This window comes from Halichoerus grypus, chromosome 4 (genome assembly GCF_964656455.1).
Source record: "Halichoerus grypus chromosome 4, mHalGry1.hap1.1, whole genome shotgun sequence".
Classification (NCBI taxonomy): Eukaryota; Metazoa; Chordata; class Mammalia; order Carnivora; family Phocidae; genus Halichoerus; species Halichoerus grypus.
The window spans coordinates 60,477,882-60,496,586 of NC_135715.1; the positions used below are offsets into that span (position 1 = coordinate 60,477,882).

The 18,705-nt window shown below is 35.4% G+C and overlaps 1 protein-coding gene across 2 annotated transcripts in view; it reads right to left on the reverse strand.

Annotated features, from left to right (window-relative positions):
* INTS6 (integrator complex subunit 6) overlaps positions 1-18,705 on the reverse strand; it is a 92,832-nt gene that overhangs the window by 4,419 nt on the left and 69,708 nt on the right. For both annotated transcript variants that reach the window (XM_036080900.2, XM_078070405.1), the window contains 10 exons: positions 17,322-17,474; positions 17,066-17,198; positions 16,039-16,133; positions 13,428-13,538; positions 12,195-12,410; positions 9,219-9,345; positions 8,051-8,193; positions 7,620-7,851; positions 1,621-1,992; positions 478-571 (listed from right to left, as the gene is read on the reverse strand). In XM_036080900.2, the coding sequence (XP_035936793.2) occupies positions 478-571; positions 1,621-1,992; positions 7,620-7,851; positions 8,051-8,193; positions 9,219-9,345; positions 12,195-12,410; positions 13,428-13,538; positions 16,039-16,133; positions 17,066-17,198; positions 17,322-17,474 (1,676 nt within the window). The remainder of the gene's footprint in view (positions 1-477; positions 572-1,620; positions 1,993-7,619; positions 7,852-8,050; positions 8,194-9,218; positions 9,346-12,194; positions 12,411-13,427; positions 13,539-16,038; positions 16,134-17,065; positions 17,199-17,321; positions 17,475-18,705) is intronic.

The window sequence follows — 18,705 nt, forward strand, 5'->3', positions numbered from 1 at the left end:
TTAAAGTACATAATCCTGGGCTACTGAAGCAATCAGAATAAGGCCCATTTGTCCAACTCTGCTCCCCTTAATTACATGTTTTCCTACGTACAAATGAACTGCATCCAAATATTGTCTTTCAAGGTTATTTCTAATCAATGATTAATATTAACTATAGTCCAAATATACAAAGGAGAAAAATTAAAGGCTATTAAATATAAAGACCCCCAAAAAGCCACAGAGTAGGATAAATGAGAATTATGCAAGTATCTGTAATCTGTAGGGAGAAAAGGTCCATAATTGGTGAAGAATCTGTATGGCTGTTTTTTGCGTGAATTCTTTCAATAAACTAAAAAAAAAGAAGAAGAACTTATATACACATGGGTGTGTCATATATATGCATGATACCATAAGTACAAAATAGAGATTATTAAAATACTGACTGTAATCTGGGGACTCATTTCATAATCATTTCAAAATGTGCAATAGATTATTTACCTTGATGCTTCTTTAATGACATTTTGTAAAAATATTAGTCTTGTTTGTAAACTGCCTTGCACATGCTTCAGTAACGTGAAGATTCTTTCATATTCTTAAAACAAGAGAAGCAAAAAGAAAAAATTAAGTGGCTTTTCTACACACTCTTATTCAATATTTTTCTACCGCAGTTTACTATATCAAGATATACTACAGAAACCAAGACATTCTTTGTAAAATTTTCACCACTAAGAATTTTATAATACATATATTTCATCATATATCAGCAAAGATAAAATAACATGTAAAACTGCATTCTTGGTAAAAGTTCCCATGAAGATATCAAACATAAAGCTTAGAAAAATAAGTGAAGAGCTTTCTGATAGTGCCACTGAAAAAGAAGCAAGGCGCCTCCATCCTTGTAATTCAAATTCTAAACTACAGTTCCCATGGTAGGGAGGGGCAGATGGGGGAGGGGGTAGATGGGTACGAGTGCTATTTCAGTTTCAAGTTTTCACCTAAAACCCTGCCAAGGACTATAAGCCCCTAAATGGCAAGGGCTGTCTTACCCACTTCTGAACCACCCGTGGGTCACTGTATCATCACAGCAGGTGATTTGTCAACATCTTTTGAATGAATGCCAATAATATTGAAATTTTATCCCACAAAGTTCTTTAGTATTCACGTAACAGACAGATTTTATAACTTCTGTTTTTTGGCCTAAACACATCCCTGGTCACTATCATAGTTTAAACCTTAAAGGCAGTGGTAGACACTATGCCAGGAACTTCACAGATATGAAGTCATCTAATACTCACTCCATCTTTTTGGGTTTGCTGCTACATTCAATTGCAGTTGCTATGTAGAAAAATACTCAGGACTCCAGGTTCCTGTCATGGTAGGAACTATGTGCAATTTATCTATGTGTTCTTTAAGCTCTGCTCTCAGTCCCTCCTGCTTACCATAACTACACTATAATACTTTGGATGTAGTAGATATTTAGTGTTTGTAGGTTGAATAAAGAACCAAATCTTATATAGCTGTATATATAAGGAATATATAATAGATCAGATGATCTAGAATCAGATCTATGTTTTTAGTTAATTTGACTTCTTTGAGCACACACAGAAGTCAAATACGAGGTGTGCCTCTAATTATACTTACTTCTTCCTGGCTTTCGGATCTCTTTCATTATTTGTGCTTTTAGTTCAGTGTTGACCTCTTCATGGCTTCTGCAATGCATCAATTTCTTTCCTTTGTTGAGTGAAGATGCTGGTATATTCTCTTCAGGACACTGTTCTTTATCTCTTGGTTCCTCATGATTTTCTAAAAATCCACCAACAGTGAGGTCATTAGTTCCTAAATGGTCATGACCAAGAGCCTCTGTATGATTGGTTGGTCGTTCCAGTAAATTGGCTGGGGAAGAAGGTGAAAATTCAGCATCCATAGCATTTGGTGTAATATCTGATGAAAGTTGGTCTGCAACGTGATTTTCAACCACATCATCTATTGTCGAATCATTAGTGGCTTCTGAAACTAAAAACAAAGATAAGAAAAAAAAATGACGTGAGCCAGTTTCAAAGAACACAGTAAAAAAAAAAAGCTACAAATAATATTACAGCAAATCACAACTAATCTCCTTGACAGATGCAAATTAACAAATAATATGATATGATCTTAAGCTCTGCCAAAGAGATGGTGGATTTCAATGTGAAACATTTATAGTATTTACAAAATCTGTACAACTTTTGCCCTTGAGAAAAAAATAAAAGATACTTGCAAGCAACTTTTAGTTCTCTGCTTTATTTTATGGCGATTTTACTGAACAAGTAGATTTCTAATACTTTAGGGAAACATATAGAGAGCCTTAGCTCATTCCAACCAACCTCTGCCTTATACACGTACTATCATTTAGAGGCAAAAGTAAACACAGGAAGTCCAAACTGCTCAATACTCTGCAGGGAACACACCGTCAAACTGGTCACTTGATAGCACACTCTTTTCTTATAACCACCCAGCCAGTCTTTGTTACTTGAGCAACACAGAACAGCCTGGTGCCCACAGCAGCTCATCAGATTACTAGACTTAAAAAAAAAAGCTTGCAAACTCTGGCCCCCCACAGAAAGCAGCTAAATTAGAAGTTCCCAGACTGCTCACCAAACCTCCAGGACACCAGCTAAAGTCATCTCTACTTCCCTCATTTACTGTCCAAAAGGTAAACACATTCCCACAAAAATCCCTTAGACTTCTGACTCCCTCCCTAAATCCCCTTCCATGATTTGCAAATTTTCCTGAATATTCTCTACAACAACTCCTGCTTTAACTGAAACCCAGCTCTCTGGCCAAGAAACTGCTCCTCTTTTCAGACTTGAAGTGAAATTACTTTCTCTCAAACACTCTCCACAGACTTAAAATAAGGATGTGGAGTCACTGACTCCTTCACCTTCTAGTGCCACTTTAAGATACTTTCTCCATGCACTCCTGTAACACTCTTGCTCTTCCGAGGCTCAACTATGCCACTCTGCTCATTCTCTCTCTCCTTATCACTAGCTTTATTGATCTCTAAGGTACACCTCTGTGGTCACACCTGGTTCACAGATTTCCTTATACCCCCATGTCCCTTGGGCATTGTCCTAGTCATTACTACTCAAATACAAGCAGTATTAGCACCACCATCAGAGAGTTTGCTAGAAATGATGATCTTGAGCCCTCCTCCAAACAATGAATTAGAATCTGCAGTTTAACTAGATCCTCTGGTGATTCAATTACACACTAAAGTTTGAGAAGTACTGTAGTATGTGACACTTCAATGTCTATGCAGATCACCTGCCAAATACATGGCCTCTCAATTCTTTAATTTCTCATCTTGTTTGCCTCGCAAATCAAACACAAACCCATGGATAGAGGAGTATAAGCCTTATCTTTGCAGGACCCCCGCTGTTTTTCTTAACTCAGCCAGACTCTTATTCCAGCAACTCCTCCATTTTCTCCCTCCTATTCATCAGATCCTACCTCCTAGATGCCTCTTTTTTATCTATCCAACTTACATCCCATAATGTATTACTTTTTAACAGTGTCCTAAATTCTCTTTATATTGTCCTCCCATGATACCTGCCAGGCAAAACTCCAAATGTGACGACTCTCTATCTGCTTGCTCTAGACACCTGCATTTGGAATGATGAGCACTACTGGAGAAATATGATCCAGCTCTGCAGAGTTATCACCATCACCAGCCAAGTATTCCTGGATCTTAGCACTACCTAGCAATCTTATTACAACCTTCTCTCCCTCTCCCACTAAAGACCATTCTAACCTTCTCCACTCTCTTAACATCTCTGACTTTCCCAAATCTCTCCTTCCCTCTCGGTAGTGTATGTCGCCTACTTCACAGGGGAAAGAAAAGCAGAGCCGTGAAACAGGAACTTCTCTACTTCCCACTGTTAAACTTGTGCCCACATCCATTCTGCTTCAGTGGAAGCCGCACTCTTTCATCTGGGCTCTGGACCATTCCCTTCTGCCTTCCCAGTGATTTTGTGCTGATTATGCTTTCTCTCGTCTTCATTTTCAACCTCTATCTATTGGTTCCATCACACCAGCATTTAAACATGCTCAACTCTGTCATCTTAAAGACAAAGCAAAGTCACCATCTTTAACCCCATGACTTCTTCCAGCTATCATTCTCTTTTCCCATCTCCCCAAGGCAGCTAAACTTCTTTGTTTTTTACAATTATATATACATACACAAAAATTTTATTTTATTTATCTTATTATGTTATGTTAGTCACCATACATCATTAGTTTTTGATGCAGTGTTCCATGATTCACTATTTGCGTATGACACCCAGTGCTCATTACAACTCGTGCCCTCCTTAATATCCATCCCCAGGCTAACCCATCCCCCCACCCCCTCCCCTCTGAAACCCTCAGATTGTTTCCCGGAATCCATAGTCTCTCATGGTTCATCTCCCTCGCTGATTCCCCCCACCTTCAGTTTTACCCTTCCTTCCCCTAATGTCCTCCGTGCTATTCCTTATGTTTCACATATAAGTGAAACCATACGATAACTGTCTTTCTCTGCTTGACTTATTTCACTTAGCATAATCCCCTCCAGTTCCATCCATGTCAATGCAAATGATGGGTATTCATCCTTTCTGATGGCTGAGTAATATTCCATTATATATACGGACCACATCTTCTTTATCCATTCATCTGTTGAAGGGCATCTCGGCTCCTTCCACAGTTTGGCTATTGCGGACATTGCTGCTATAAACATTGGGGTGCATATGGCCCTTCTTTTTACTACATCTGTATCTTTGGGGTAAATACCCAGTAGTGCAATTGCTGGGTCATAGGGTAGCTCTATTTTTAACTTTTTGAGGAACCTCCATACTGTTTTCCAAAGTGGCTGTACCAACTTGCATTCCCACCAACAATGTAAGAGGGTTCCCCTTTCTCCACATCCTCTCCCACATTTGTTGTTTCCTGCCTTGTTAATTTTTGCCATTCTAACTGGTGTAAGGTGGTATCTCAATGTGGTTTTGATTTGAATTTCCCTAATAGTTAATGATGTTGAACATTTTTTCATGTGTCTGTTAGCTATTTGTATGTCTTTGGAGAAGTGTCTGTTCATGTCTTCTGCCCATTTTTTGACTGGGTTATTTGTGTTCTGGGTGTTGAGTTTGAGGAGTTCTTTATAGATCTTGGATACCAGCCCTTTATCTGTAATGTCATTTGCAAATATCTTCTCCCATTCTGTGGGTTGCCTCTTAGTTTTGTTGACTGTTTCCTTTGCCGTGCAGAAGCTTTTTATCTTGAAGTCCCAAAAGCTCATTTTCGCTTTTGTTTCCCTTGCCTTTGGAGACATGTCATGTCCTGTCTCACATTGAGGTCTTTCATCCATTTAGAGTTTATCTTTGTGTATGGTGTAAGAGAATGGTTGAGTTTCATTCTTCTGTATATAGCTGTCCAATTTTCCCCACAGCTGAACTTCTTAAACTGGTTATTTACATTCATTGTCTCCATTTTCTCATCTTTCACTCCTCAACCCACTTCTTTATAGTGTTCTGTCCCCTTTACTCCACCAGAATTGGCTCTTGCTAAGGTAGCCAAAGACCAATAGAACTTTCCAATCCTCTTGACCGATCTGTTTAAGTATCTGAGACTACCAACCACTCAATTCTCTTTCCCTTTAGCTCTCATGACACCAAATTCTTCTCATCTCCTATTTCTTGGATTCTTCTTTCTCAAGTCTCCTTTTTTGAACCTTGTTTCTCTCCTTAACTTTGGCACTTTCAAAGTTCTGTTCTAGGCTGCTGCTTCTCATTGTTTCCCTTGGTGTGATTTAATTCACTCCAATGGAGGTTAAGACTGCCTCCTGCATCTCCCTCTTTTTCCCCCGTCTCTTCTTCGGCGGTCTAAACTAAAATACCCATCTTCTACCCCAGGATCTCCACGTGGCTATTTAATGGGCGCTTCTAAACTCACTCATCCTCTCTTCTTCCACTCCACCCTGTCACCCTTGTCTACCCAGCATCTCTCAACTCCTCTCTTGCCCTGGCTCCAATATCCAGTCCGTCATCACCATGTCTTTACTGGTATTTCCAAGTATTTCTCAAATACACGTTCTCCAAACTCCACTGCCAGGTCATTAGCTCTTCCCTGGGTTTCCTAACTAGTTTCTGTGCATCCATAATAATTACTTAACAACATCAAATATCCTATCAATGTCCACAATGTCTTATACATTTTCTATTTGTAGGGAAAGTTCGATTTTATTTGTTTCAGGGTCCAAATCAGGCCCTGTACAATGTAATTGGTTTATATGTCTTTTAACTACCTTTTTAACCTATAAAATCCTTCTATAACCTCTCTTTTTTTCTATGCATTTTTTTCTGGAAACATATAGACCCCATTTTCTTTGTCCTACAGTTCCCCACAATCCAGATTATGCCAATTGTAGCCTGTTTTGTCATTTAATATGTTTCTCTATCCTTTGCATTTCCTATAAATTGGTAGTTAGATCTAGAGGCTTGATCAGATTAAGGTTCAATTTCTTTCTTTCTTTCTTTTTTTTTTGGCAAGACACTATATAATTCTATCAGGAAGTATAGAATATTTGGTTTCTCTCCAGTTAAGATGTTATAGACTACAAATAATCACTACCTATAATTAATGCAATCATTAATTCACTAAGGGTTCCCCTAAATCCATTCTTGTTCTTCCCTAACAATATTCCACACAATACAGTTGGCCTGGTCTTTATAAAATGCTAATCAGATCAGGTCACTCGCTCTTCAAAACCTTTCAAAGATTCTCATTGTCCTTAAAGTCTAGAATCTTTACAATGGCCTCCAGGGCCCTCCATGATCTGGCCTCAGCCTATCTTTCATTTCTTACCTTATCTCATTCCCAACACCTTTGCTATACTAGGCTTCTTTCAGTTCCCTTAATCCCTTCTCTTTAGTGTATATGTTTGCACATATTCTTCTTTACCACCACTGTAGCATATAGTAGCATGCAGCAAACTGCTTAGCACTACTACTAAATGCACAGCTTTAGTGAAACAACTCCCATTCACCCTTCAAATGTTGGCTTAAACATAACTTCCTCAGTAAAGGGTCTTGACCCCACAAACTAAATAAGTTAAATCCTCTTACCACATGCTTCCAAAACATACTTGACTTCCCCTTTATAACATTCATCACACTTCTAATGAAACATTCAATGACTATCTTTCCTTACTCATTATAAATGAAGGCAGAGATCACTATTGTCTCATTCACTGCTATACTTCAATGCCTAGCACTGTTTACAATAGCATACGTATTTAACAATTAGTTGTTGAATTAACCTGAAATTGAAAAACATCATTCTGTGGATACTGATAATGCCCCTCTAATAACTTATTTTGAAAAACTTAAGACTTGTAAATGATATTTAGATCATGCTAGCTATAATAAAGCATAATAAATATATGAAATGTCCAACAAATGTTCATTAAAAAGACATATAAAATGATTACATGCTAATTAGCAGAAACAAGTATCTTCTCTAAACACTCTTGGGCTTTATCAATCAGTATTTTCTATAGTCTATTAAAAAATCTCTTCCCCCACAAAGAAACAAAAGCAGCAAATAATGTTTTTTTTTTTTTAAACTCTTACTTTTATGAAGAGGAAGGGGTTTAATAAGATCTGGCTGTGCTTGAGTCATAGGTACAGGTGGTCCTTTTCCTCCAATATGATTGTTCACAACTGGATTCTGTTGTCTGCCTCTTAGTAGTGGAGACATACAGCGACGTCTTTTAGGGATCCCTTGCATATTTGGTTCTCCAGGTCGTTTATGTTTATTTTGAGGTCCAGCCACAAATTCATCTGCTTCATCTATCATCATACCCTATAACAAAAAAGAATATAATTTCCCTGGATTTACATACAGTCTTTAAACGGCACAACTAATTCCAATCCCCATTAGAGCAACTATTTTATAAGTATGTTGACATTTATTAGTCTACCAAGAAAAGTAGCTTACTTTAGTTAAATTAAGAACTGTTAAATCCACAAATGAATTATACAATGGAACATTTCAAGTTTACCTTTTTATCTAGCTTAAAAGGGTTGCCAAACGTATGCAACCTCCGAGGCTGATCAGGATCAAGTTCTCTTAGTGGAGAAGGTACTTGCTTGAGGTATTCCTGGTAATTCCCCATTTGTGCTATAGGAACACTGTGCACTTGATCTTTTCAAATAGAAGAGAGTAACAACAAAAGTTAGCCTCACTAAAACAACACTGTTTAATTATCAAGTAATGTCTTCTTACATATGAACGCTACCTGGTGTTATTCTAGGAAGTCTTCCCTTATGATATGTGCTAAATTAGTGTGTTGTCACTATAAATATTGTGACAAAAATGAAGTCTTTTTGAGATTTTTAAAATAAAATTTAAGGGTGCCTGGGTGGCTCAGATGGTTAAGCGTCTGCCTTCGGCTAAGGTCATGATCCCAGGGTCCTAGGATCGAGTCCCACATCGGGCTCCCTGCTCCTTGGGAGCCTGCTTCTCCCTCTGCCTCTCTCTCTCTGTCTCTCATGAATAAATAAATAAAAAATCTTTAAAAAAAAAAAAAAAAAGTAAAAATTTGAAAGAATTGATTTTATCTTCTAAACAAAGCAAAAATATTGCAGTTTATTTGAGTGTGCAAAATAAGCAATATGTGTTAACATTACCATGAAAAGGAATGTCTCTTCTACTCTATTCCAATTAAGCAGAATTTAATTATAGCAAAATTTACAGAAAAGATATATCACACAGATAATCCTCTTTATATAAAGCTATGGTTGGAATGCTTACATCAGAGATGGCCAAGAGTTAAATTCTCATCTGACTTGATATGTAGTATATGCCACGGATACAGCTGAAGGAACAGGACATGTACTGACCAACCAAGTTAAAACACCAGATACCAGGTTATCACAAGAAAATGATTTTGTGTGTGTGTGAATGCATGACCAAAGCCTTTAAAAAAGAAACTAAGCTGCTAACAAAGATTGTCACCTCTGGGGAATAGAATTTGGGACAACAGTGATGATAGAAAAAGTGTCGAGAATGGGGGATGACTCACTTCTTACTTCATTTGTTTGAATTTACAAAGAAAATATAATACTACTATAGTAATTCTTTAAATGCTACATTATCATACCATGCTTTTTTAATATAAAGAAAGAAATTCACCAAAGAAATACCATTATTTAAAACCATGATCTAACCTTCATCCTGTCCTTTAAGAAATCTGCGGGTGCTCTTCAAAAGATTAGATCTCATTCGTGTTAAGTGATCCAAAAGATTCCGCCTTGGTATGTCATACGCATTTCTAAATGTCTGTGGCTTCAAATCCTGTTGAAAAACATTCAAAGACAAAATTTATTTTTATTTTTTTTAATTTTTTTTTATTTAAACTTTTTTTTTTAAATTAATTTATTTGACAGAAAGAGACACAGCAAGCGGGGTAACGCAAGCAGGGGGAGTGGGAGAGGGAGAAGCAGGCTTCCCGCTGAGCAGGGAGCCCGATGCGGGGCTCGATCCCAGGACCCTGGGACCATGACCTGAGCCAAAGGCAGACACTCAACTGACTGAGCCACCCAGGCGCCCCCAAAATTTATTTTTAAATATAGAATTAAAAGAGACTAAAATCTCTAGCCTGAAGTACAGGTTTGGAAATAAGATATACAAGTCTCATTAGCTTTAAAAATAGAATAAAGAATTATGATGCAGTCTTAATGTACTGTTTTGGGAACCCGAAGATTAAAATTGAGTTCAACCAAATAAATTCACATCTTTCAAGATGTTATTATATATTCTGGCCAAGGGAAGTAAGTATCTTATAAAACGAATTTCCAAATTTTAAAGACTCTGAAGGTTTAAAGAAACATAGCTTTGATGTATAATTCACATACAATAAATTAACCCATTTAAGGTATACAGTTTGATGGAGTGTCAGTAAATTTACAGTTGTGAAACCATCACCACAATCCAGTTTAAAAACACTTCGATCATCCCAGAAAAGTTCTTTGTGCCCATTTGTAGTCAATCCATTTTCCTATCCCCAGGCATCCACTGATCTGCTTCCTGTCGCCCTACATTCCATTTTATAAATGGAATTTTGCTATATCAAATCTTTTCTATCTGACTTTTTTCACTAAGGATGATGTTTTGAGATTCATCCATGTTTTTAATGTTATCAGCAGTCTGTTCTTTTTTTACTGCAGAGTAGTATTCCTTCTATGGATATAGCCTATTTTTATCCATTTTCCAGTTGATGAACAATAGTTTTCAGCTTTTGGCGATTATGAATAATGCTGCTATGAACATTTGCATACAAATCCATTATATGGACATATATCCTCATTTCTCTCATGTAGATAATAAATTCATGGTTATATAGTAAGTAGAGCCATTCTAGTGGGTGGGAAGTGGGATCACATTATAGTTTTAATTTGCATTTCCCTAACGGCCATTAAGGTACAGCATCTTTTTACATGTGTTCGAATTTGTGTATCTTATTTGGTGAAGTATCTGTTCAAAGATTTTGCCCATTTTTTATTAGATGTTTATTTTTTTTATCACTGAGCTGTAGTTCTTTATAAATTTTGATACAAATGCTTTGTTCTATATACACTCTTCTCCCAGGCTGTAGCTTGCCTGTTCATTTTACAAAGTTTCTTTTGTAGACAAAAATTTAAATTTTAATGAACTTTAATTTATCAAGTTTTGTGTGTGTGCTTTTTGTGTTATATTTGAAAAATCTCCGATGACCCCTGACCCAATGTCATAAAGACTTTCTCCTGTTTTCTTCTAGTAGTTTATAGTTTTAGGTTTTACATTTAAGACCATGAGTGCTTCAAGTAATGTGAGATAATGGTCAAGTTTATTACTTTGAATATGGGTGTCCAACTGTTCCATCACTATTTCTAAAGACATGTCTTCTTACCCACTGAATTATTTTGGCACCTCTGTTAAAAATTAGTCAATCAGAGAAGACATATATCATGATCTCACTGATATGAGGAATTCTTAATCTCAGGAAACAAACTGAGGGTTGCTGGAGTGGTGGGGGGTGGGAGGGATGGGGTGGCTGGGTAATGGACACTGGGGAGGGTATGTGCTATGGTGAGCGCTGTGAATTGTGTAAGACTGATGAATCACAGACCTGTACCTCTGAAACTAATAATACATTGTATGTTAAAAAAAAAAAAAAAGAAGATAGTAGAAAGGGAAAAATGAGGGGGGGGAATCGGAGGGGGAGACGAACCATGAGAGACTATGGACTCTGAGAAACAGAGGGTTCTAGAGGCAAGGGGGTAGGGGATGGGTTAGTGAAGGGTATTAAAGAGGGCACATACTGAATGGAGCACTGGGTGTTATAAGCAAACAATGAATCATGGAACACTACATCAAAAACTAATGATGTAATGTATGGTGATTAACACAACATAATAAAAAAAATTGACTGCATGTGTGAGGGCCTACTTCTATACTCTCTTCTGTTCTACTGATCTATATGCTTACCCATACGCCAACAACACAACATGCTGATGATCACTACAACTTTACAGTAACTTTCAAAATTAGATAGTACAAGTATTCTAACTTTATTATTTTGTAAAATTGTTTTATCTATTCTAGGACATTGAAATTTCCATATAAATTTTAGATCACCTTGTCTCTACAAAAAAGGCTACTAGGATGAAGATCTTTTTAATAATGAATATTCATAAAGCATTTTAGGATCATGCTATGTACCCAAGGTCATCAGTATAAATACCAAACTGCAGTGAACTCTAAGACTAGCTATGTAACTTCAGGCAATCTTTAAGCCTCTGTTTTCTTTCTTGCCTTTTTTTTTTTTTTAAAGTAATCTCTACACCCAAAATGGGGCTCAAACTCATGACCCCAAGATCCAGAGTCACATGCTCTACCAACTGAGTGAGCCAGGCACCCCATCTGTTTTCTCATCTATAAAATGAATGGGTTGGTTTACTCATCAGTCCACGTATTCATCCATTCAGCATGCACAATGTTTGTTTTAATTCTAAAATTCAATGATTCAAGAATCATTATTCTTCAGAGGCATTCAAGTACTTCTGAAGTTTGGGCAAACTAAGTAACAGTTAATGGAAAATCTGATTTATTTAACAATACAATAGAATATAACTAGAACAGTACTAAATTCACATAACTATTACCTTATTGAGCAAAGCAACTTGGAACCCAGTGTATTCTTTCATATTAAGGTCTAGCAGTCTGTGAGGAACATCCTCTGAAATTCCCTGGAGCAAGTGTTGAAAATCTTTCCTATAAGCCATTGATAAACCATGTGATCGGCTTCGGACTTTAATTCCAGTTTCCTGTACTACTTTTTTGCCTACAGATCCGATGACTCGATCAGATTCTATTTTAGCCTAAAGTAAAAATAAATAAGATTTAGTCTTGACATAATCTAAATTAGTAAATTAAATACTAATAGTTTTGGTCTTCTATAAATTAAGTATGTGTGCAATTATAAACTCAAGTAGCATATAGGTTATGTCAAGTTCTTGGTAAACTGAAGATAGTTTAAATAAAAATGTCTTACAGTTTTAAATCATTACAATTATAACCTTTTGGAGCAGGGCAAACAAAAACAATTTCAATTTATTTTTATGTACTAATACCCACTACACTTAAACCATGAAATATAAATGCATCCTAAATAAAAATATGGATTTCCAATTCAGAGGTCATATAAAATTAGAAAAAAAAAAATCTCATCAGTATTTATCTAAAGACACTATTATTACCACATAACTAAATGTTCATAGGTATAACAAATAATGATGTATTTTTTCACTGGAAAACAAGTAGCAATATTTTGACTCTATCCAACCTACATCTCAATGAGCAGTTAAAGTACAGATGGCAGAAGTACTGGAAAAATAATGTATTTTATATGGTATTAATATCTTGGCAGTCTAACTGTATACTGCTTGACCACCAGAGTATCTATTAATGTGATTTATGCTCAAAATGACAAAATTCAGTGTTTTTTACAAATATTTCAAAAGAAACTCCCATTTTTGAAAGAGAAAAACTACAGGTTTTAAAACATAAAGCAAAAGAAACTGATTTTTGTCTAAGAAAAACAACTTTCTAACATAAATTTCTCAAAAGAAAACATGAATGTTCACAGGTAGAAAGTCTAGGACCACAATAATGAAGCCATTTCCATAAACTAGGAATTATTATTTCAAATTAACATTCCGAAACACAGCATACCATGTACTTGAGACTGAATTATGCTAATATATATGTGGCTTTAAAACGTAATGTATTAAAATACAATGTAATTCCATTAGGACCATCAGAACTAACATCTGGCCTGTTAAGCATCTTAGCCAAAACCATTCAAAATACTTAATGGCTCTATTTCTTAACATTACCTGTTGACTCAATTTTTTGAGGTATGAAATGACACTGTAACTAAGTCCATATTCCATACTGTCTGCTATTAGGTTAGGTGCTCCCATCATTCTAACAGCTTTCTTCAAAGGCTATAGGAAAAGAGAAAACATCACTCAATCCTAAGCTTGTCAAAAATGTAAGACTACATGTATTGTCAGTTTTGAAGATTTCTTCAAAAAAATTTCTCCTTTTTTTCAATAAGAGAGTAACATAATCATATTTGTATTTCAGTAAAATGTTTGCCAGTGGTACGAAAGGTAGCTTGAAATACTTAAAAAGGATTAGAGGCTATACTTTAACAGTACCTGGGACAAGAAAGGGTAAAGTCCTAGACTCCTTAGTACCACTGGAGATACTAAGTTTGGAAGAAATGGGCAGGAGACATATCACAGAGGTAGATTTGATAGAAATTAAGAAGTGAAAAGGAGGCAAGAAAAATGGAAGATTTCTACCTTGGGTAACTGTGTGGGTTATGGCTCAACCATTCACTAGCTTTGTGGCCCTGGACCAGGTTATATAGCCTCTCTAGGTCTAAAGTTTCTCATTTGAAAAGGACAATAGTATCTGCTTCAAAGGGTTGTCATGGGATTAAATGAATTAATACATGTAAAGCACATATAAAAGCACTGAGTACACAGTAGGCATTCAGTAAGTGTTAATCATTACTACTGTTATTATTAGCTGAACTGAAAAAATAGAAACAAGCTCTGAAGGAAAAACCAGTCTAATATTTACTGTGGATGTGGTATAGTGAAATAATTTTCAACTGTAAGGAGATTCCACCATTTGTGCAATGAAAGATGTCACTAGCAGGATAGTCTAGTATGTGTGAGTGGGATGCAGTCAGAAAAGGATGACAGACATTCACTGACATCAGAAAGTGTATAAGCACTGGTGTCAAACTGGAATCAAATCTCAGCTCTGATATTTAAAATCCATATAGCTTTGCCTAAATCCTGCAGGTTGCTATGAAACGTAAATGAGTCAACATGTTTAACAGTACATATTCAGTGTTTCTTCCTTTTCACTCTTACATGGCAGGCACTATGTGCTAGACACACAACTTATCTCTTACAACTAAAAAATATGATTTTCAAAGCTCAATAAATTAATGCTCTTAGTAGAGACCATTTAGAAAGATTAGATACAGTCAAATGCTATAATATTCCTGCATTAAAAGTAAAAGTAATGTTTAAAAATGCTTTTAACATTGGTCTCCTTAAGAAATTACTTTTCATACAATAAATAATGTATTTAATAATATTGGTCTTATCTACTATGATACACGAGGTTTTAAGTGCAGGTGACCTCTGAACAACATGAGGGTTAGAAGTGCCTACCCCACACAATCGAAAATCCACGTGTAACTTTTGTCTCCCCAAAACTTAACTACTAGCCTGCTACTGACTGGAAGCCTAATAACATAATCAATTTTTGTATGTAATATGTATTATATATATACTATATTCTCACAATAATACCTAGGTTTCTCTTAATTTTTTTTTTAACATTTCTAGGCTATATGGCTCATCTGCAAGTTTTTCAAATTGCCACAAATCTCAAAAAAATCCTCCTTTGTATTTATGTGAAAAAATCCACATATAAGTGGACCCATGCACTTCAAACCTGTGTTGTTCAAGGGTCAACTGTAATCACAAACTCATGGTTCTAAAAATATATGATTCTCTGAGAATATATACTTATCTACCTAAAAACATGTTTCTGGAGACCTAGGGAATAATGCAACAAAAACCATTCTGTACCCTTAAAGAAAAATAGTTATAAAAGTGCAATTTAAGACAAACCATAAGAGACTCTTAATCTCAGGAAACAAACTAAGGGTTGCTGGAGTGGAGGGGGGTGGGAGAGATGGGGTGGCTGGGTGATGGACACTGGGGAGGGTATGTGCTATGGGGAGCGCTGTGAACTGTGTAAGACTGATGAATCACAGACCTGTACCCCTGAAACAAATAATACATTGTATGTTAATAAAAAAAAAAAACCCTGCAATTTAACAAGGGAGTACAACAACTGGAGCTATTCTAAAAGCCAGGCTGCCTGGGATTAAATTCCAGTCTCCCACACCTTAGCTATGTAGCCTTGGACAAATTATTTAATCAGTTAGTGCCTTAGTTTCCTCATCTGTGAAATAGGAATGATGATTTCTATCTCATAGGGTTACTATATAAATTAAATGAGGTTAATAGAACATTATATCAAAAACTAATGACTACTATATGTTGGCTAACTGAATTTAAATTAAAAAAGAAAAGAAAAAAGAAGAGAAGAAAAATAAATTAAATGAGGCTAATACATGTAAAATGCTTAGCATAATATCAGGCCTAATGTATACATCATATATACATCATCATGATCATTATCATTGTTATCATCATTACTATACAAATCACTGAAACCTTTCTTTCCCATTACGTCTATACTGGTCATTTGAACACTCAATTTTCATGACATTTGTATATTCTGTACATTCTGTAATAGCAACAAATAGAAGTTTTAATACCTACAGTAAACTATAAGCATAAAGTAAAATTTTAGAACAAGTTCTATTTTTAACAATAACATTCTTACCCCAAGATAGTAGGGAGGCATTGTCTTCAAATAACTTTCAAACGACTGTCTCCATTTCAATGTTGGTTTTGCTTTATGTACTTTAAACAAGTCATCTATAAATGTATAATGTGAACAAACTATCATCATCCATTGTTTCCACACATGAAAATCAAGTCAAATACATTTCATTTTTAAAGTCAGCTTTCTTATTTGTAAGAAAGTAACATCAGACATTAAAAAACAAAATTAAAAGGGGCAGAATTTTTGGTTCTGCCCAAATTTTGAGTAGTAATACCATTTTAAACATAAAAAGATGCCAATCATGTATTTCATGTAATAATATTTCATGTAACAATAAAGGCAGAATCAGAAAATACACTAGAAAATCTATACACTATCTAGACTTAGACATAAAACAGATTTGAGGACAGAAGCAAAGTATGCACAATGTTTTCTATAAAATATACCTAATACTTTGACTATAACTTTTAAATCTGATGTGGTTCCCTGGAGGGAAAGATGTCTTCTCCAATAGTTAAAATTATAACTCAAAATTATAGCCAGAGGGTCCCCAGAAACTAACTTTAGGCTTTTATTATATTGTTTTGGAATAAATTCATTCATTTAGAAAAATATTTGCCAAATGAAAATTAAAGTACAGGTAAATGCTTAGAAAATATACTCAGATTTATAAATATATGCTTCTACAAAATGTCTAGTTTACCAAATACAAAGCCTATATTACCAATTCTAACCATGTAAGAAATCTAACTTGTAGAAAACTTAGAATATTTAAAATTTAAAACACTGTATCTTCAGTAGTTTATACAATCAAAGGTGTTTTGACAATGACTTTTAATTTACCACAGACATACACAGGTTGCTACAAAACCACCTAAGATAGGCTCAATATTTCAGAGTATTAAAAACAGTTCCATTAATTTCCACAAGACATGAGAACTTACAAAGAGATGTTCCCAAACTTTGTTTTTAGGAAAATTTGTACGTATGCTGAGCCACAGAGAATGCAACAAGAATGACTTACCTAAAAGGGGAAGGAGGACTGGGTAATTGTAAGGCATCACAAATAAGTTGACACAGTTCAGTGCTGTACTGGCTTTCAAGTAACCAAAGGGATGACCAAGTTCACTATATTTTGCACTATTGCTCACATATACCTGTTAAAAGGGAGTGGTTAAGACTTCATATTTAATGACCTTTACAAAATGTTTTATAAATCACTGATTTAACTTTTTTAAAAGAATATCCAACTTTTAAGTCACTATAGTTTTTCAGCTCACCTGCCAACATGTTTGAGGAGATTTCCTTTCCAGGATAAACTGAGTCAGTGGTGAAGGTTCCAACTCATATTTGTCAAATGGCAATTTGTCAATAACCATCGGTTCACAGTCTGTACAGGAAAACTTCACTACAGGATGAGACGTACGAGGTGGCTAGAGGGGAAAGTCTTATTATTACTACTTACACAAAATACCAGAAACAAACTCATTTTCAGTATCCCTCACTTCACTATCAAAATTTACTCAGTTCCTCAATTTTGCTAGTAGAGTTTAATTTACTACTGAAAGTGCTATTAAAGCTGAAAGAAAATACTTAAAAATGTAATGCTTAAATTTTACATTCACAAGAAAAAGACAAAACATTTTAAAATGTATACAGAATAAAAATATTTTTAGGTCTTAAAATCAAATTTATCAGAAAAGTGCAAAATTTTGGAATTAAGTACTCATTAATTGTTACATCTAAGAAATAACAAAAGTATAGAAACCTTTCTAAGTTCTCAATTATAGCAATTTAATTTCTTGTATGGAGCAATACCTTCCAAACTGATTAGACACATTGTTCAGTAAAAGTTTTTGAATATATATTAGGACATATATACATTTACTTATAAATTATTTGTAAATTAATTTATAGGTATATAATAAAATATATACAAAAATACTAAAAATAGGACAAAAAGGGGTGCCTGGGTGGCTCAGTCATTAAGCATCTGTCTTCGGCTCAGGTCATGATCCCACGGTCCTGGGATCGAGCCCCTCATCAGGCTCCCTGCTCGGCAGAAAGCCTGCTTCTCCCTCCCCCACTCCCCCTGCTTGTGTTCCTGCTCTCGCTATCTCTCTGTCAAATAAATAAATAAAATCTTAAAAAAAAAAAAATAGAAAAAGATAAACATAAATAGAAGTTCTGTTTTCCTTGGTTATCTCTGTGGTATATACATACTACCTTGGACAAATGATCTAAAGATAGAAAAAACACAATACTTTAAGGGGGAAAAAAAGGCATGTTATTCTATTCCCTGCTCCCCCCCAATAATCTCCTTCCAAAAAATCTCACTGATTGAAGGTTGATGAAAGAAATATGAGCTATGAGGAAATAATTTGAAATTTTACTGCTATAAAAGATTCTTATTACTCCATTACTACCTATACCCTGGTGGCTCCCAAATCCAGTGTCAGGACCAAATCTCCCTCACTTCTCTTATGTTCCAGCTGTCTACTAAACAGAACCAGAACCTTCTATAAGTCCCTCAAACACATTATTATGCAATTCATTATTTCTTCCCCAACTACAAAACCTGTTTTAAAAACCTAGGTGTTGGGGCGCCTGGGTGGCTCAGTCTGCTAAGCATCTGCCTTTGGCTCAGGTCATGATCCCAGAGTC